This window comes from Simochromis diagramma, unplaced genomic scaffold (genome assembly GCF_900408965.1).
Source record: "Simochromis diagramma unplaced genomic scaffold, fSimDia1.1 OVJJ01000321.1, whole genome shotgun sequence".
NCBI lineage: Eukaryota > Metazoa > Chordata > Actinopteri > Cichliformes > Cichlidae > Simochromis > Simochromis diagramma.
Window position 1 is genome coordinate 525,577 of NW_024386772.1, and position 20,947 is coordinate 546,523.

The window sequence follows — 20,947 nt, forward strand, 5'->3', positions numbered from 1 at the left end:
GCATGCAATGATGTCACAACATGATGATGCCACTGGGTGCGAAGTATAAAACATACAGTAGCAGAGAGTTTCTTTTATATCATTCATAAACTCAGGACATTTCAGTATCCACTGAGAGTTAAAAGCTAGCGTTTATTTTACACTGCTCTCCATGTCTCACGTAGCCTTGTGTTGCTGGATAAGAGAGACAAGAGGGAGAAATTCACAAACTGACACCAGATTGAGCAGGCTAAACAAACATGCTGGAAACAAAAATCTCATCCGGTCTCAAAAAAAAAAATCAGTTTTCTGGAAATGACACCGTAGAAACCCCATTTTTCCCTTTTCGACTGGTCCAAAAGGGGCGACTGGGAGAGAGAGACAAAACAGTGCATGCCATTTCAGGGTGAAGAGGGAAGGGCTGATTGTGTGGAGGGCCGAAGGATGGGGATCGCTTTTTTTTAATTTTCAAGGTTATTTGTCTCCTCTTAGCCTGCCCGTGTGGGGTGTTTGATCTAGGGTTGGCTTTTAAATCAATTTGAGAACCAAAATGAATAAATACGAGGCACTCAGCATTCTCTCTGTCTTGCAAACTGCAAAAAGTAACAAACTTGAAGAATAATGACACATACACTTATATATTAGAATTAGTGATTATAACATAACAGTCTCAAGGCTGTACAAAGGGGCAAGGCTGATACCTCCTCAGTATGTCAGCAGTTAAATGTGTTTTTTTTCTTTTGCTTTTTGTTCGGTTTATTATGCACGCAAACGTGTGTTTATGTGGTTCCACTTTACTTGTAATGAATTCAGAAAGTTCCTCTCGGATTAGACCAGGAGGGCTTGGCATGTGTTGGTCGCTGGCATTTGATTTCGCAAATCAAATATGATTTGGTCATACTCTGTGATTTTGGTTGAATGTGAAGTGTCTGACAATCGAGAGGTGACCATCAGGATGAAGTGCGCACAAATGAAGACAGAACAGTGATGTTAAAGGGATAGAAAAATGCACTTTTTAAAATCTCACACAGCCTCATGCAATGGTTGCGCGTTTATGTAGTAGAGGGGAAAAAGAGAAAAGAATAATGACGGAGCCCTTTAAAATGGATCTACTCTTGCAGCATAGTTCTGTAGCGCATAGTGCGAATAGAGACTGATGGATTTGAAGGAAAGGAAAAAGGTTCAAAGGCAAAAGGGGGCTTAGGACTGAGTGTGTTTCTCATGATAACCAGGAACATGGGTTGCTATATTCTTTTCTAGACTGATTTTAAAAAATGGGCAACGCTGCCTGTGCCATCTCCAGTCCACTGATCTGTCAGCGCCGGGCATCCGTGCACGTGAGCCCGAAACAACACGCTCGTCTAAAGCTGCATTTTCTTTCTTTCTGGTGACTCTAATTCAACCGCCTTTTATCATGTGGACGTTCTATGGAAGTTATATCGAATGAAAGTTCAAAATAAGCATTTGAAAAGAAATGGTGTGTTTGTAGAAACTGAAATGGGCTTCAACAGAGGTGAAAAAGACAGTAGCAACAATAGAAAGGCTCTGCTGTGTCCTTCACTCGGGCTGCGGGCTCCAGTCGAATAGACAGAACGTCCATCTCATTAAGTAATCATATAATATACCGTAGTTATCAATAAGTCTTAGTAGATCATACCTGTATAAGCTTAAATAAAGAAGTGAATGAAAAGAATGGCTACTCCAATATTGAGTAAAATGACCATAACCACCAGAATAGAGCTGGAGCCCTAGGAGACAAGAGAAGAGAGAAAAAAGCAATTAGTCCAGTTACAGCACCAACGATCTCAGTGGAAACACAAACACAGACACTCAGACTCTGGTCAAGATTTAACAATGGACATCTGAGTAACCCACCAGGCTATCAACAAACAGGTTAGAGGTTAGAGTTGGGCTGCACTTTCTGCTCAGGTGCCTTAAAGAGCACAATAACTGGGCAAAATAACGTAACAGATGTGAGTCTCGATTATATTTTCTGCGTCCGTGAGTCTGCTTGGGTCCGAGTGACATAAAGTGACAGCACGTTCTCACTCCCAAAGCGTAACATTTTACACTAGGTGACCAATCGTCAGTATATTTATGCCTCGGGAGTGAAAATGAAGGTCCATGTTGTTGCTAGCCCACAGAGGAGTCCGCAGTGACTTAACTTTTTTTTCCCTACATACACTCAAAACACAAGGAGGTTTAGTTACTTATTCTTCAACTAGTTGTGTTTATGGTTTTCCTAACATCTGTTGAAAGTTAACATCCTAAACTATCTTATGTAAGCATGCACTCTGTAAGAGGAAGAAGAAAACCCCGCCCAAAAAAACTGAAATTTGAAGAATTACAAAAGTAATACCCTAATACCGAAGTGTTTTTGTGAAACTCAAAAAGAATACTTGGTAACTTGATGTTATGCTGATTATTTTAAGGCTTGTTAACAAAGTTAACTATGTACTGATCACCAGACAACTTTGGTCCGTCACAGGGCACGCTTAGACCTCACTGGTGCAAACTACATGTAAAATTCATGATTTTTGTAAACACAACTTCCTCATGATAATGCCCACCCCACACGTGTCCACGTCTACCTATGGAATAAGAAGGCAATAACAACGAGTGTGTCATCTAGTGGACACATTACAGACTCTGGCTCCTTGGTGTCGTTCTTACAATCATCCACCATGACTGATGCAGGAAAGTCTTGTACTGAAGACACTGTGTAAAGAATGCATTTATATGGGAACAGAAATGAGGAAATGCTTCTAAAACCAGAGCACTTCTGGATTTCGGTTCCATTTTAGACCCTTTGTGGTGATGGACTTTTGAATTGTGTAGTGGGAAAATTTTAGGCTAAACCCAGGAGTTTCTTAGCTAATCTCACAGCTGAGTCAGCTGAAGGTGGTTTACCCCCTTTTGTTTTGGTTTTGAGAGTATTCATATTTTGCCTTCATACAGAATCTTTGTAGTTGTTTTCAGACATTTTTCAGTCTTGAGATCCTTTTGAGTTATTTTTTTTTTCCATTATTTTACATTTTTGTAGTGTTTGCTCTCCTTTTGTTGTTTTGTGAATCTGCGAGCATTCAGTTTCACTTTGTGCTCGTTTTGAGTCTTTCCGTAATTGTTTTAGGAATCTTTTGGTTAGTTTATACCTTTTTGTTGAGATGCTGTTTTTTTTCGATTGTTGTATTTTAGAATCTCTGCATGCAGTAACACCACATGTTAGCAGTTTTAGGGAAGCTCTTGGATCAGTAATCTGTCCATTGAAAGTTCCTTTGTTCAGTGTAAAAATTGAAAATGTAACATTGTGGAGTTAATTGTGATAGTTTCGTACCTTTGATTCTTATCACAGTGATAGATATTTTCCAACACAGGCGTCTGTGCAGGTTCTCAGTCACCCCGAGTCTTAAGAGCTTGAAAAGCTAGAAAGGAAGTGAAACGTCTCCAAAAAACTTCAGGAAGTCCAATCGTCTTCTTTTTATGCTCTTAATAATTTCAAGACAGACGTTTATCTGCTGTGCTGATGATTCAGCAGTGACTTTCATATCTCACTGTCGTCTAACACTGAGAAAAATGATTTTTCTTGAGTTGTTTTAAAATTTCCTGTCTAATACATCTTGGCATTTTGTGAGCTAAAAGTCTTTTAATCTGAAAAATCATTTGATTTTTATCATTGAGGCACTGTGACTAAAACGTGAAGTTTTGGTAAACACATAGCTCTTCCTTTAAATATTAACTCTACACTAGTTTTGTTGCATTTAACCGAAATATGTAGGTCTTATCACACAGCTCTTTTTCTTTTTTTTTTTATCAGTGTGTTGTGGTAACAGCAAACATTATGTTATTATGTGTTAAAAAATGAACTGTTAGCCTGACAGAGCACTGCAGACTCACTGAGTTTGATTTGAGGGTGAATTGCTCTCCTTCCTGCTCCAGAGTGATGGGCTGAGACTTTAGAGGTGGGGAGAGGGTGAGGTCCCTGTGCAGTGGCCACTCCTCCAGCTCTGCCCCCACATTCAGGTTGTCCAGCATCTGTACAGAGTCCATGGATCCTTCTCTGACCGGTCGAAGGCTTCTGGATCGCAGCCTGTTGTTCTTGGGGGCCGGGGACTCTTGTCCCAGCCCCCGAGAAGTCTGCGAGTCCGGACAGTGCAGCCTCATGTCGACTGTATAGTCATTCATCTTCTCCTCGTCCTGCTCTGTGAGGCGCGAGTGGGCGGGGCTCCACCTAAGGGTGCTTTCAGCAGTCCAGCCCCCGGTGTGGCCGTCTAGCCTTTGGTCGATTACAGCGTGCTCGTTAAGCTTGTGGTTGGAGTGGTTGTGCTGCTTTGGATGGTGGTTGGAGTAGACATGCTCTCGAGGATTGTAACAAGAAGAAGAGACGTGGTCCTTGGCATTGTGATTGGACAAGATATATTCTTGGGGCTTGTGATTGGAAGAAGCATGCTCAGAAGTCTTGTGATTGGACATGTTGTGATCCAAGGCCTTGTGATTGGATAAAATGTGCACCTGTGGCTTGTAGTTGGAAGAGGCATGCTCGCAGGTTTTGTGATTGGTGGACGAATGATCCCATGTTTTGTGATTGGACGATGAGTAGTCTCTTGACTTGTGATTGGAAGAGGTGTGCTTGGAGAGCTTTTGGTTGGACAAGGAATGCTCCCAGGCTCTGTAGGAGGAAGCGTGGTCCCGGGACTTGTGATTGGAAATGGATTTCTCCCGTGGCTTGTGGTTGGACAAAGGGGCTTGTTCGTGGCCATTTAGTTGTCCCTCCTGCTCTTCCAGAAGGGAGGGCGTAGTGGAGCGACTGCTACACGCTCGATCCGGATACATGTCGTCGCTCCAATTGTTAGCCCCGCCCCTCGGCAGATCCATCCCCCGCCCTTCTACCAGCACCTGGATCTCAGCCCCGCCCTGATCGTCCACGGCGCTCTGGCGCATGAAGCAAGCATTCCTGGGGCGATGGGTGTGTTTGAGTGGACTGTGGGGAGGTGAGGTGGGTACGCTCAGCACGGGGCTGAGATCAGGTGTTATCACAGGTGGCGTGGTGTCAGGAGTGCACAGCTCCGGACTGTCTGTTCCTGTGGAGATGACCTCATGGTCTTTGTCCTTGGTGCCCTGGTGTTTGGGCCGCTGACATTCGAGCCCTATGAAAACAGGAGAACAGCACCAGTGAGGTGATTTGGCACCCAGAGCAAAGCCTACAGCGCGAGTATGTTTGAGTGTCATCGGCACACAAAAGGAGGAGAAGAGCTGCAAACAAACGGAGCCTCGTGCTGCCAGCTTAGAGAGGATTATGAAAGTGAATATACTTGATTTAATTTGAATTCTCACAGGCTAATCCTTTGTAGTTTATTATGAGATTAAAATGTGTGTAACACTGGGCCTACGCTTAAAAGCAAATTCACACTTACTTTATTAATCTGTAAAGGTTCCAGTAGGCGTACTTTTGCATGTAGATTTTAAGAAAATTAGTGCATTTGAATCCTTTAGCTATGACTCATAATTATCTCAAACAAATTTCTGTGGAAAATCTAAAAAATACAGAGTACTATAGAATCAGTGAAGCTAAGAGAAAAGCCTGAAGGCAAAAAACAAATAGAAAGGTTGTTATACCTTTGTTTTATCTTTATAGGTTAATTATTTTGCCTCCATAAACAAATAGTTTGTTTATGGCTTTAAAATTGAGATAAAATATACCATATACACAAATATTTAAGCAGTCAATTTCTACCATTAATTGACTGCATAATTTGCCAAATGACAAATTCATTTACAGCATTTATTACAAAAAACTGCTTTTTCTTCTTCTTTCCTTTTGCAATGCTAAAATTGCGTTTTTATGGTTTCCAGTTCTATAGAGGTCTGTGGAAAAATGTCTTTCTGTCTTGACCTCCATGAGCACAGGCACACATCTGATGTCATACCGGTCATATTGAGAAACACTCATTTTGCGGCTTCACAACAGGGCCTCAGAAACCAGGCATCCATCAGATGGGGAGGCCACTCATCTAAGCTAAGCTAGTTAGCATTTAGCTCTTATTTATGCATGCTACATATCATATAACTCATTTGTAAAAGCAGGATCATAACAAGAAAATGTAAAGTGTGAAATTAGCTTAAGCTAACATCATCTAGCTACCTGTTACTTGCTACAGACCCTGTTGGTTAGTTTTGGTAAATGGTAAACAGACTGATTCGCACATAGTGCTTTGCTTTGTTACATTTAATGTACTGACACTTGTGCACCTACTAACCATTGCCATAGATGTGAAAGGAGGGTGAAAGCTCTTTGGCAGCTATCCGAGCCAGTCGACACTCCTCCGTGGCTTTCTGCGCCACACCTTCTGCGGCCTCTGCCTTCCCACGAGCGTGGCTCATCCTGAACAGAACAGGCAGAAACAGCAAAGTCAAAACGTGTGTGTATTTTAAGATAAATTACTTTGTATCTATGAAGTAATAAAAATGTTCTCCTAAACAATATCCAGGTATTTGTAATATCTAAGTGAAACTTTCATACGAGACTGCAAAAAATATGTTTTATCGAAAAGAATGCATGACTGTCTCTCAAAAGGTTTGCAGTTAAAAAAACGTAGCTTGATTAGCCTTTGAAGGGCTAAATATGTGCTGTGGCTCCCTATGAAACAATATAGACAATATAAAGCACTACCCCACCACACAGGAACAGATAATTGGTTAGTAATGCAAAGCACACCATAGTTTGTAATATACCACTTGTTCTTTTATTCACGTCTCTGGGGAAGGTATTTGACCAGATTTGAATCCCAAATTTGTGAGGTCTAACGCTAGCTCATTTAAAAGAAATCATCCCCCGGTAATCAGGGGACAAAGACAGTGATTATTGTACAACACACGGACACTCATCAAAAACAATTTCTCCAAAAAAGCTAGTTTTGTCAAACAAAGGGCGACGATTAGGCTTTGGACCGAGGGTCATCACCAGTGATGTCTTAGACTTCAGAGGATTTAATGTTGCTTAATCTTGCTGGGTGCGCAGAGGTGTGTCACCAGCTCTATCTAACGAGATACGTTCAAATTATTCCTACGAAGCGGTGACCAGAATACTGGAAGATCTAACCTCGACACAGCAATCTCTGCTTTCTGCTTGGCGATGTCCGCGGCCTTCTCTGCAGCTTCCACAGCTCGGTCAACCTTCTCTCGGATTTTACTGGCCCTCAGGGGGATCAGGTTCTTGCGTTTTCCGCTCACCAGCACATTCTGCTTGTATTTTCCCTCCTCCTTGGTGCCATCGGGGAAGGTGGTGCAGCCATATCCGTGCCTCTTGTTGCCCGCCCATTCGCCTGCATAATGCAGGCCATCTGAGCGCCTGCTCACGCCCCAGCCAGCTCTCTGGTCACTCCTCCACTCTCCAGCATACATCTCAGTGACAGTGGCATCCACAGGAGCGCCCTGTTCACTCTCACTGGTGTTGGAGTGGATGTCAGATGCAGCAGAGCTGACGGTGCTCATGCCGGCCTCGCTGCAGAAGGAGCTTTGCTTGCTGAGCTGACTGGCTAGAGAACTTTTGGACTCAGAGCGCCGAAGCTTCAGGCCACTTAGGATAGACTGCCGAAAGCGGCCTTTTCTCTTCCTCTGCCGTTCGGCCTCACTCGGTGCCACAAGAGCAAACCCACCCCGGCCCACTGGGCTCCCAGCCAGTCCGGCCACCACCCCATCTGTAGGCGTGGTGGCAGTGCCGTCCTCCAGCACAGCAGGAGGGCCATGGCTGTGCTCAGAGCGGAGAGAGTTTATAGATGTTCGCAGAGGGAAGAGGATGACAGCTGCCATGCCGTACGGCACACTCTGTCGCACACCATAGCCGTGGCGCATCCCTCCCAGCCACTGGCCTTGGTAGGTTCCTGAAAGACAGACAGACACAGCACGAGTCAGACATAAGAACTGCATTTTATTTGAGTGTCCAAATATCTATGTGTAAATTCATTCATTAGTTAGATCATTAATTGAATTCTCAGTGGACCAAACAGGAGAGTAGTATGCATGAGGAATACACTAATGTATGCTAACTGTTATACAGTAATTGCCAAAATGATCTTTGCATTACTCAGTGGAAGGTCTTTGCAATCTCAAAGTGCTCACTGAGTAGCAAAGTTGGTGTGCAGGGCTAATTTCAGGCACAACAGGATGGATTACTGAGAACTGGTCAGAGGGCTCCCGCCCACTTCTAAATTGTCAAACTGCCAAGTTTTCAAAAGATGTCAAACCCCAAACTTCACATACTCACATAGCACAGGGTTAGGAGTTAAGTTAATTTAAGCAAATTCCCTTCAAATGTAATCAGCCAGTCGCCTCGTGCATCAGCCTCATAGGTAACATTGTTCTGTGTTTAAGGCCGATTCACATGTGTTAGCATGCTAACACTTGAGGCTAAAAGTGAGGACACGGTATAACACCCAGCTCTGTCTCACAGCTCAGTGTTTAGCATGACCTGAAACCAGTGGATGAAACCATAAAGTCATGTTAAAGGTCAAAGCAAAAGGTAGTTTCCCTCCACTGGGTATTAGAAAGAATGCAGTTGCAGTTTAATTGATTGGGGTTTTTACCCGAGCATTATGCTAATTTTTGTCACCAAGTAGTCAGAAATGCAACAGGAAAATGCACAGCTGTCTGTCAGAAATGGCAACTAACGTCTTTCATTCTGAAACAGGAAAAGTCCTGGTGACGTGTATGACAACACTGACACTTCTGAGAAATGCCACATATATTTAGTTTCTGTGTTGACTGTTTATGAAAGTTTTCAACAAGGTACAAATAAATCTGCCATAAAATTAAAGCTTGACAAAGATGTGTCTGGACTCACTGTGAGCACACCAGAGCTTTGCATACTAATTTGCATCTGTATGTCAGTCTAAAAATGCCATCCCTGCCTCATGTGGATGGAAGTGTAGAAAATATTCCATAATGTGAGGAGGCTGCTCAGCATCCGATCTAATATGTGATGTGTTTGTGCATCTTTGTGTGAAAACTACACGCTGCCAAGAATAAAATCTTTAAAACACAGCAGTGCTAACTTGAAGCAAAGTGGAATGGTATTAAAATAATAGAAACACTTGAAATAAACCATAAATAACACTTGTTTTTTGGCTTCTCCCAGTCTGCAGAAAATACACATATGTATTCTGTAAAAACAGGAAAAGCTGTAGTGGAGGAATCTTTATGCCTGAGCTGTTGAGGATTTGGCAATTTAGGTGGAGGAGGTGAGCAGAAGACAAGCCAGCATATTATGATACAACGAGGGGGTTGCTGTTGCTCTGAAATCAGCCATAAAGGTTTATATATGTCAAGCCTCCTCTCTCACTATGCTCCTCTCTGTCTGCACCAAGAACAAAAAATCAGCTCCAGTTGATGTCCAGACCTCCTGGAAGAGGGCAAACTCCTGAGAGCAGCCTCCAACCAAAGCAGGTCTGCTCTAAGGAGAGGTCAGCATCCTCTCTTCAAATCCCTGAGGTGATCAGAGCAAAGGGTGAAGTAAATCTAAAGTTTCATGTTTCTGGGAAGGAAACTTACCAGCGTGTTAGTTTCACTTACAGTAGGACTCATTCCTGATTATAAAGCTGGAGAGGTTTATGTTGCAGTCAGCCTTTTAATAGCTGTCTGTTCTTCTCTGTTGCAGATTGGGTTTAGTAGGTACTGCTCCAGCTGTTTCTGATCACGGCTAAAGTCATCAACCTAGCAAGCCAGCCACAACCAAGACTGCAAGTAGTGAATTTTAAGGATTGATAATTCTGTGTGTGAAAGAAAAATTAAAGATGGGTCACCTGTTTTCTACACACAGTAGTCCAAAACTGAAAAAAAAGAGTCGAGATTCAGTTTTTAGAGTGGCTGATTAATTCAGCCTGACCGATCCTTGAGTGCTTCCTCAAGTGTTTCCTGTCTTATTTTGATAGTCCTTGTGTCATGTGCTTGTGTTTAGTTTTGCTTCCCTTGTCTCTGTGTTGAATTTGTTCCACTTGAGTTTCGCGGCTCTCTCCACTTTCATAATCAGCGGTCTGTGTATTTATTGCATCACTTCCCCTTTGTCCTTTGCCGGAACTTCAGTTCACTTTCCTCCATGTGTCTTGTCCTTAGTAGGTTTTCCCAGTCTAGCATATGCCTTCATTGCCTTTTGTCTTTTATTTTCTATCCTTGTCTGATCTTCTATCTTTAATAAACAGCCTGCCTTTTGTTAAGATCAAGTTCTGTCTTCAAGTGTCTGCTTTTGGGTCCTCTCTTCAAAAACACTATCTGCACCAACGGCTCGTTAACTCTTGGTTTAGAAACTCTAATTAATGTCTGACGTAAACATGCCACGTGGCACACATGAAGTTCATTTCATAAATTCTGGTCATTATTAGAGTTAGAAAGGAGGGTAGGTATCCAGAGTATGCTCATTAGCTGCTGACCTGCCAATCACAAATTGCTTCGCAGTCACATCTACTCCTTACTCATCACATCTGGCTTCACAACACCAAGACAGCAGTGGTGAAAACGGTCAGCTCAGGGCTTCATAATGAGACGTCGCTAATCAGTCTGTGATGTCTGGTCACATGACTTTGTCCATTTCATTTCTATACGGCCAATCTTGAGTCGATCGTGGCTCAAGAGTTGTAATCGGAAGGTTGCTGGTTTGAGCCCCGGCTTGGACAGTCTCGGTCGTTGTGTCCTTGGGCAAGACACTTCACCCGTTGCCTACTGGTGGTGGTCAGATGTTGCCTACTGGTGGTGGCGCCAGTGTCCGGCAGCCTCGCCTCTGTCAGTGCGCCCCAGGGTGGCTGTGGCTACAATGTAGCTTGCCATCACCAGTGTGTGAATGTGTGTGTGAATGGGTGGATGACAGGTTGTGTAAAGCGCTTTGGGGTCCTTAGGGACTAGAAAAGCGCTATACAAATACAGGCCATTTACAGGCCATTTACCAATAGTCTCTGGGTCTTTCTATCTGTGCTTTTAGCTGGCTGTTTCCATGTCTAGAAAGCTGTTGCTCATTTCCAGAATAGGCCTGTGTCAGTGCCATAGATGTCCTAGTGACAATGAGTGAGTTAGCACCCAATATGGGTACTAACATGCACTTAGAAGCTGCTCTTAGAATAATATCAACCCCCCAATATTGGGTTTGTTCATTCAAACTAGGTGAAATGAAAATTAAAGAAACAAAAATCAATACATAAACAAAACATTGATTTCCACTATTGGCAAAGACAAGGGAGGACCATTAATTTTCTTAAGGGACCACATAAGAAACTGGGACTGCTGAGGAGAGCTCCACCAATAGGCTGAACTCAGTTCTGCTCAATAGATTAGAGGGCAGCATTTTTTAACTTATTTGCTTTTAAATTACAAAAGGTGCTGCTTGCCACTAGGCAAAGCAAACAACTGCTTTGGGCTCCAGATCAGTGGGGACGCTGAGGGATACCACACGCTGTGAATCTAGCCTTAAATGTGTGGAGAGACACATGAGTAACCCAACTACCATGAGCATCACATCATTTCTTTTACTTTGATGTTAGCAGAGCAGCCCAGTGTCCAGTGTGATAGACTTGCTATGGATAGATATATAGATGAAAAAAGCTAGTAGTTACAGTATTAATGCTTCATAATCAGTTAAGTTGCTGTGCATTGTTACTGAAAAAAACAAACCCAATATGTCTATGTTATTGAATATTTTATAGTACGATTGTTGTGCTTGTTGGTGTCAGATTATTTTCATGTGTTAGTGTGACAAATGTTGAAAAAATAAATAAATTAAAAAACATTTTCTTTAATTATGAAGCGAGCAAAACGCTGTGCATACACAACAAGTTTACTCAAGTAAACACACCCAGACAGGAGTTCGGTTATGACCACGACAATTCTCATGTCTTCAAACACCCAAATGCCACACGCAGTCTTAAATCTTTATTTTGTTCCAGAGTACATGTGTCCCGCTGCTCTGACGCTGTTTCCGCTCAGCTCTGAGCTCTTCGTGAGGTTTTTAAGGATTTCAGTATCGGAGCTGTCCGCGGTGCTGAAACAGGACAGGGACGGCTTTTGCACGAGGCTGCTCGTGGCCTGCTATGGTCGCCAAATGCGGCTGTTATGGTTTTTAATGAGCACTTGCTCTGTTGGCAGCTCTGTCAGTAAACCTCTCTCATGTGTGTGTCTTATTTGGGGGGCGGGGGTCTTTGATGGAGAAAACCTGCACATTTATTGGGTTGTGGAAAATGTGTCAGCTCGCGCGTGCTATATTCATCTGTCGGTGGTCTCCCACGTGAGCGGAAGAGAGGAGCAGAGCTGTCGCGTGACGCAGTCTTTTTCAGTTAAAATAGGGCGTATGAACCCGTGCAGCCTTCACACTCGCGCAGGGAGTCGGTAAAAAAAAACGATCCACCGCCTCCCGGTAAACAATCTCCACCTTCAGCCCGCACGCGCACACGCAGTGCTTTTATTCCACCTGCATCGCTCACTGACCTCTCGCTCCATCATCTGGGTGCTCGGAGGCGGGCTACCATCGGTGATCAAACGGCCTACATTACAACCCCCCAAAGTCAGAAATAAAGGGAAATGACAGCGGCAGCGAGCCAATCAGAGCAGGAGAGCAGTGCGAGCTGGTCTCTTGTGACACGTTGACCTGCTGTATCAATGTTTCCATGGAGACTTTCATGGCACTGGGGAGAGGGGTGAAGGTGTGTTTTGATAAGTCTGTGTGTCTAAACAGGAGTCACGACTGAAAATGGCTTAATTTCTAATATTAGAGGTGTCCTGTTTTTAAAGCCTGTTTGTGTTCTCTTAAAATCTCACGAGAAAGGCTGCTCAGGAGAGCCTCCACACAGCGCGAGCCCGGCAGACAGTCAGCACAATATCTTCTGGTGTCCTCTGTCCTCTTTAGTCGTTTTGCACATTTTTGTACATTATTTTTGACATTTTAGGTCTTTCACAGTAATTTTTTAAAATCTCTTGATGAAACATTTTTAAAAGTGCTCACTTTATGGCTCTTGGTTGTCTCTTCATATTCTCTGTTTTTGTGTGGGGGTTTTTTGTAGTCAGCTTGTTTCTCCTTATACTGATTAAATTTTTCTTTGAGGTCAATTTTCACCACTATGTAGTCAATTTATATCTTTTTGTAGCTGCCTTGTATCATTTTGAAGTCAATTTGTGTCTCCTTGTTTTCAAGTTGTGTCTCTGTGGATTTTGGGGGGTTTCGTGTGTCTTTGTAGGTAGGAGTCACTGTTTTACCGATTTTCATTTCCCAGTGGATTTTTTGTTTTGTTTTGATCATTTAGTGTCTCGCTGTGGTCAAATTACTTTGTATATTTCTTTTTGCAGCTCTTTAGCGTCTCTTTGTAATTGTTTCATTTCCCTCTGTAGTGATTTCTCTGTGTCATACAGTTGTGGTCAGAACTTTGTGTCATCATGGGCGTAAATGTCATGGTAACTTTTTCAATGATTTGTTTGAACCGTGCTTTCCCCGCTTGGAATGAATGCACGTCTTTAATGATCAAAAAATAATAAAAATGGGTGCACAACTTTGAATTTCTTTTGGGTTTGCTCTAATCTACATAGGTTCAAATAAATACATATACCCCCACTAATAATTGTTTGAATGTCCCTCAGCAAGTTGCACCTCAGTCAGATGCTTTTGATAACCATCAACAAGCTCCTGGCGCAATTCTGACTGCTCTTCTTGGCCGAATTAATAGGGTTCGTTTCAAGTGGTTGGTTTCCTGGCAAGGACCCAGTTTTCAAACATAGTCCGAAAATTTTCAACAGAGTTCAGGTTGGGGCTTTGGGATTCTGAAAGGCTAACCCAGGAACCACCAAGGCTCAAGCCTACCATGAACTGGAAGCTGCTGAAACACCAGAGTTCCTGTTCACACTGAAACCACTTTCATTTGGTCACATTGACAGGAGCCATGTTTGGAGGAGTAAAGGTGAGGCTTTCAAACCTAAGAAAATTGTACCAAGTGTCAAGCATGGTGGTGGTAACATCATGCTCCAGGGCGGATAGAACAATAACAGAAAAGGAGAATTACCAAACAACTTCATCTCAAATCAGCAACTTGGCAGTCAAAACAATTGGGAGTTCCAGCAAGACAATGATCACAAACAAACATGAAAACTGGTTTTGGAAGCTTCAGGAATGGCCTTCCTACAGCATCAATCTCAGCGAGGACAATGTTTGAAAGCCAGGTCTGTGCCAGAAAAACAACTAATTTAAATTAATGCTACCGATTTTGCAAAGTACAATTTGCTAAGGGACATTAAACTAAATATTAGTGGAAGTGTATTTGTAACTTTGTGTGGATTGGAGAAATTCCAAAATAACTAAACTTGTGAACCCTAATCTCGTTTTTTTAAGTCATTAAAAATGTGTTTAATCGAGGAAAAATGAGAGTTTGAAGAAATCATTAAAAACCACAACTTACCATGAAATTTGAGCCCATGATGAGTGGAAGTAAACTTGTGAATACAGCTGTACCGTTGCACTGCTTTGCACTCACACTGTACACTATCGATACTTTACAATTGCACATTATCCTAAATATGGCCTTTTAACACCTAGGCCTCTGCTGTGGTGCCCAGTAGGAGTCTTTAGTAACCTGTCTGTGTTCATAGATGTGACCCACACGTTATTTATGTGACCTACATTGGAGATGTGATAAAGTGGAGCTAAGCAGATGAAAACGTAAGCAAGCTGCTCCACTTGCAGCTTGAAAATTAGTTTGTGGAACAAGCTGGAATGGTTTATTCAGAGAAGCTAAAGTGGACCAAGCTGCTCTTTAACCTGGTCTGAAAATCTGTGTAGATATAAGCTGCTCTTAGCTTCCTTACCTCCGTCAGAATAGGTTTCAGTGCCATATCCATCCTGCAACCCATTGCTCCATGTCCCCTCGTACCGGGCCCCGCTGGCCGTGCTCTCCAGCTGCCCATATCGACCTTTGAACCCCTGCGTCCACTCTCCTCTGTATTCCCAGCGACCCTTGGTCTCCACTCCGATGCCATGCCGCTTGCCCTGTGCCCAGGTGCCCTTATAGCTGTTCCCACTTGGCCACGTGTAAACGCCCAGGACCTCGAAGCCGTGGCTCCAGGCCCCAGCGTACTCACCCTGACCCTGGGGTCCTGTGCAGACACCTCGGCCATGGGCCTTACCCTGCTCCCACCCCCCGCAGTACGACCCCCCGTCATCAAAGTCAAACCTGCCTCCAGTGGACATGCATGAAACAGGTTTAGGCAAATCCTTAGAACGTCAAGAAAAAGAAAAAAACAAGGGCCTGTTTCACTCAGAAGGAGCAAGGAGGGTGGAGGCCTCGTTTAAATCAGGTAGCATAGAGGTTCAGGGCCTCGAACTTCCTCTCCGCTTAGTTTAGTATGTGGAACGCTAGCTGGGTGTTTTAAAAACAGCAGGACAGGGCCCACGGAGCATTGCCTCATGACGGAGAAGCAATCCGAGCCTCAGCGATGGGTCTGGAGTGACGTACACAGCTGCCGTGCATGCTGCTTCCCATGGGCATGCGGGCTCAGAGTGCTTCTCATCCTCCTCCTCCACTTCCTCCTCCACCTTCCTGCTCACCACGCACCCTCACAGGCCCTTCGCCTCGGCCGTGCAGCAGGGCGCTCCAGACAAGCGAGGCCTAGGCTTTTCCAGCAGTCCCGCAGGCCCACAGAGTGGCGGCGGTGGCAGCAAGTGAGCGAGCTTGGCTCAATTACACATTAGAGCATCCTCACATCCCTGCATCACCAGCTCACAGGGATGGATACAGGACAGGGATACTGCTGCACTCATACGCCATGTTTAAAAAAAAAACTGGAGGAGTTGAAGATATTTTTCTATAGCATGGCCTGGATACAGGCAATCCAGGCTAACGCTCAGAGACACACATCCATAGCAATCAAACGGACTCAGCCCTGCACACACGCCTTGGCGGACATAAAGCAGTGTGAATATCTCCCCGGCTCTTCTTCCCCCTTTTCCTCTTCTCTGCTCGGCCGGGATCCAGGCGACTCTCTCCAGTGAAGATGAGGGATGCAAAAATCAGAGGCGGATATTATTCCTGTCCTTTCCCCTTTGTCTTCTCCATGCCAGCGCTCACCTAAATCTGGATTGTTGTTGTAATATCCCGATTCCACCAAGTCATCTGTCCTCTCTTGTTTTTTGCTCTCTCTCTCTCTCTAAAATCTGCTCATTACAGGACTGTTCCACCCCAGCCAATACCCCTCCCCCACGCACACGCACACACAGCGAACACACACTCCTTCTCGGAGCTCTTAAAGAGATAGAGACAGAGGGATGGTGCGAATAACTGCATGTGCAGAGTTTGCTGCTCTTTCCCTGTGGGAATACTGCCTGCTTTTCCTAATTATCCAGCCTCATTTCTCTCTCGCTCTCTCCCTCTGACACTCATCCTCCTCCCAGACACCTGGTCAGTCAGCAGTCTGTTTTCCTCGAGGTTTGTGTGCTCCTTAATTGTTGTTGTTGTTTTTTTCATTTTCATCTCAAAAGCAAACCAGTGCAGTGTAGCTTTCACTCGAGTGAACACCACGCAGACCCAGAGCGACCTCCTTAAACGCCAACAAGGCCTGAAAATAAGTGTCGCTGTGGTATGAACTGGAAAACCAGACGTCTACATTTGTAGATTAGTTATCCAGTAAATGTATTCTTATTCACTGAATTGATGATATTAGAAAGTTTTGTGTCAGTTTGGGTGAGCAGGAAATGAAGGACTTAGAGATAATCCACAGGAAATAGATTATAAAGGTCTTGTGAATTTTACATTTGCTGTATCTTTTATTCATATAAGTTTGGACCGTGACAACAGAACCTCACGTAATGCCAGGTGCGCACAGCCAGAACACATAAAGCTGTCTCCGAGACACAGAAAGAAAAGGTGTGGCACTTTGTGCTGACCCAGATAAATGAAAATATTTATAACTTTATAATAAAAAATGAGCAAAATTCTGAATTAAATAGATAAATATATTTTTTAACATCTTAAAAATAACAATAAAATATAAATTCATTAAGTAAATACATACTAAATATAATTCATTCATTTGTAATGTTCACTTATTCAATTTCTATTTTTTTCAAAATTTAAACATGGTTTTTAATGTATTATTTTTTCTAATTTTCTCTATTAATTCTGGGTTTGTTTGTTTTTTTTTACATTTATTCAACATTCCTCAGTGTTAGCCACATATGGTCTTAACTGATCTTAATTTATCCTAAAAAACAACCGTAAACACACGTCTTTTTAATGAAATGCAGGTTTTTGCACTGATTTTGTGCAAAAATCAGAGCTAGAATAGAAAAGAATTACCTTTTATTGTCATTGTACATGCATAATGAAATTATGGCTAAACCTGTGTTTAATTAATGTAATTCCACAGCAGTTCTTGTTCATTCATTCCCTCATCTCTCCTCATCAGTGCAGAATTGAACATTTTCTATTTTCACGTCTTCTAAATGACGTCTAATTCCGGTAAAATTGCTCATTGAAGCATACTGATACATGCCAGACCTCCATGATGCTCTTTTCTGCCCGTTAACAAAGCGAATACACAAAGGAATATGGACCCAACTTAAGGTCCAAATGACCTTTATGAGGCAGAAATATAGCTTGAAAGCATCGTGGTAGATGGTTTTCTGAAAGAAAGGTTAATAACAGATATGATTCAATGCAGAGAGGTCTATTAACACATAGTGAGTGAGGAAGGTGACTGGAAAGGAAAAACTCAATGCATCATGGGAATCCCCGGCAGCCTATGTCTATTGCAGCATAACGAATGGAGGATTCAGGGTCACCTGGTCCAGCCCTAACTATATGCTTTAGCAAAAAGGAAAGTTTGAAGCCCAATCTTAAAAGTAGAGATAGTGTCTGTCTCCCGAATCCAAACTGGAAGCTGGTTCCACAGAAGAGGGGCCTGAAAACTGAAGGCTCTGCCTCCCATTCTACTTTTAAATACTCTAGGAACAACAAGTAGGCCTGCAGAGCGAGAGCGAAGTGCTCTAATAGGGTGATATGGTACTACAAGGTCATTAAGACAAGATGGGGCCTGATTATTTAAGACCTTGTATGTGAGGAGCAGGATTTTGAATTCTGGATTTAACAGGGAGCCAATGAAGGGAAGCCAATACAGGAGAAATCTGCTTTCTCTTTCTAGTCCCTGTCAGGACTCTTGCTGCAGCATTTTGGATTAACTGAAGGCTTTTCAGTGAGTTTTTAGGACTTCCTGATAATAATGAATTACAGTCGTCCAGCCTGGAAGTAATAAATGCATGAACTAGTTTTTCAGCGTCACTCTGAGACAGGATATTTCTAATTTTAGAGATGTTGCACAAATGGAAGAAAGCAGTCTTACATATTTGTTTAATATGTGCGTTGAAGGACATGTCCTGGTCAAAAATGACTCCAAGGTTCCTCACAGTGTTACTGGAGGCCAAGGTAATGCCATCCAGAGTAAGAATCTGCTTAGATACCATATTTCTAAGATTTTCAGGGCCGAGTACAATAACCTCAGTTTGATCTGAATTAAGAAGCAGAAAGTTAGCGGCCATCCAGGTCTTTATGTCTTTAAGACATTCCTGCATAAGAGAGAGTGAGAGCAATAACACCAAATCTAACACACCTGTTCCCCATTTGCACCTGAGACCTTGTAACACTAATGAGTCACATGACCCCAGTGAGGGAAATGGCTAATTCGGCACAATTTGGACATTTTCACTTAGGGCTGTACTCACTTTTGTTGCTAGCAGTTTAGATGATAATGGCTGTATGTTGAGTTATTTAGAGGTGACAGCAAATCTACACTGTTATACAAGCTGCACACCGACTACTTTACATTGTATCAAAGTGTCTTATCTTCAGTGTTGTTCCATGAAAAGATATAACAAAACATTTAGATATATATGTAGATATTTGCATATTTTCCAGAGTATCCAGATAATTTATTAATGTCTCTGTTGATGTATTTTCAGTCAAGTTATATTTTTCTACAATACTATGTTTTTACATGTAATACTATCATTGTGAAATGATTTGCATGTTCTTTCCTGTTAATGCAGTCATTGACTGGTACTATGACCAAATCATTGATAACGAAACGCAGAGAAACAGAAAACCAAACCAAATGGAAATAAGTCAACCTACCAGGCAGAAATTAAAGCACATGATGCTTTCAGTGTGTATTAACTGTTCCCACCAGTTAGTTCCCAAATAACAAAAGTACATAAGGTGATGTTAGCATTCAGATTTGCTTCAATACTGCAGAAATGTTCAGAATGGTGTTTTTATTTTGAATCAAACATGCAAGAACTTCAAGCAAACGCTTTGCTTCATCATTACAGGGTAACGTGTGTGAACTGTGAGGTGAAAAATGAATTTAATCATTTGGAAGAAGGCTGTAAGATAATGTGGAACACGTGAGCATCGCGGATACTTTCTGGGTGCGTTGGCTTTTCTTCTCATGCCTCTGTCAGGCTGCCAATTTTCCTTTGACTTTCTGAAAACGTAATAATTGAATAAGTATCCTCTATCTATTGGATCATCAGCTCCATGTGTTCAGTGGCTGGTTTATACTGATACCGCCGCACATTACATTCCCAAAAACAAAATAAGACCTTGTCATACAATTATTGCTGTAATATTAATGGGATTGTTGTAATCTTGAGAAAACAAATGTAAGATAATGACGAGGAGAAGAATGTGTACGAAAGACCAAACATCCCTGTTTGAAAAGTGAAGCAAAAGAGTGACTTGTAAATATTTCCTGGTTTTATGTGTTTAGTCACATAGACTAGAACAACGAGGCCATTTCTTTATAACTCGACTCGTGATTGGTAGTCAGAAAGGAGGATTACCCAGGTTAAGGTCACTGGATGACTAGTCAGTTATAAGCAAAATAGAAAAAAGGTCCCTAAAAGCGCTTTGGGGTCCTTAGGGACTAGTAAAGCGCTATATAAATACAGGCCATTTTAACATTTACCATAAAATGTTATTTTATTTCAGTTCACACAAATTATTGATGCTGTATTTGAAAAATGACAATAAAATGTGAGCTTTCCATCCTGAAGCAGGTTTATATGAGACCATCTAGAGTGCCCTCTGTAGTGCACTTGGTGAACTGCTGCCAATTTTCATGCAACGTGATCAACACGAAGGGAAATGGTTAGTTCTCAAGATACGAATAATCATCGCCGGCTGGCTTTGTCGACAGTCATCATCCTACTGCAGTGATCATATTATGTGTATGCTGCCGCCACCTCAACAGGTGGGTCAGTCTCAACTAAATCTTCCACAAAGATTGTCTGTCTGTCTCACACTAGAGCTGGATGTCTCGAGACCACTTCTATGTGGTCTTGGTCTCACTGTCTCGGTCTTGCTGTCTCAGATCGACATAGTGGTCGGGAGATTTGGAGTCAACAGTATCCATGACACACAACGTAACGTTCGATAATGTGTCATTTCAAAAGCATCAGCTCTAAGAGCCGTGCTTAGAGAGTGCTTTGTGGTGAATCAGAGTCGACTCCCATTGAGCGAGAGCCGCTCCTCACTTAATTTCCTTTGGCTGCTCAGCTCTCACACAGTGGCTCAGCTATGCTCCAATCCCTCCATATTGTGGCCAATCACATGCCAGGATATAAGATAATATCATTATGTGAAAAACAGAGGGTGATGGACGCGACAGTCAAGTGGAGCGTGCGTCTGTCCTCTCAGTGAGTGAGACAGTAGACAGAGGTGAGGAGGGCTGTGCGAGAGCAAGAACACATAAATATGCCCGATACCCGTAAACGAAGCAGCATCTGGCTGCAGTTTAAAGACTTTGTCTTGGTCTCGATACCCTCTGGTCTTGTCTTGGTTTAGGCGGTCTTGACTACAAGCCTATCACACACACACACCTATATTTTTAAAGAAATGATTATAAATCAAATTCTTTGGATTTTGATCTCCCGCGAATGTGATGAAGAATTTGAAAGAGCACT

General features: G+C 42.7%; 1 protein-coding gene across 1 annotated transcript; it reads right to left on the minus strand.

The window, feature by feature from the left end:
* Positions 1-717: 717 nt before the first annotated feature.
* Positions 718-16,195, minus strand: jph3a (junctophilin 3a). Its single transcript, XM_040041154.1, has 5 exons — positions 14,800-16,195; positions 7,076-7,856; positions 6,234-6,358; positions 3,874-5,123; positions 718-1,727 (listed from the first exon to the last, which is right to left on the minus strand). The coding sequence occupies exons 1-5, from the start codon at positions 15,179-15,181 to the stop codon at positions 1,647-1,649; spliced, it is 2,619 nt and encodes an 872-aa protein (XP_039897088.1). The 5' UTR covers positions 15,182-16,195; the 3' UTR covers positions 718-1,646.
* Between the last annotated feature and the right edge of the window lie 4,752 nt (positions 16,196-20,947).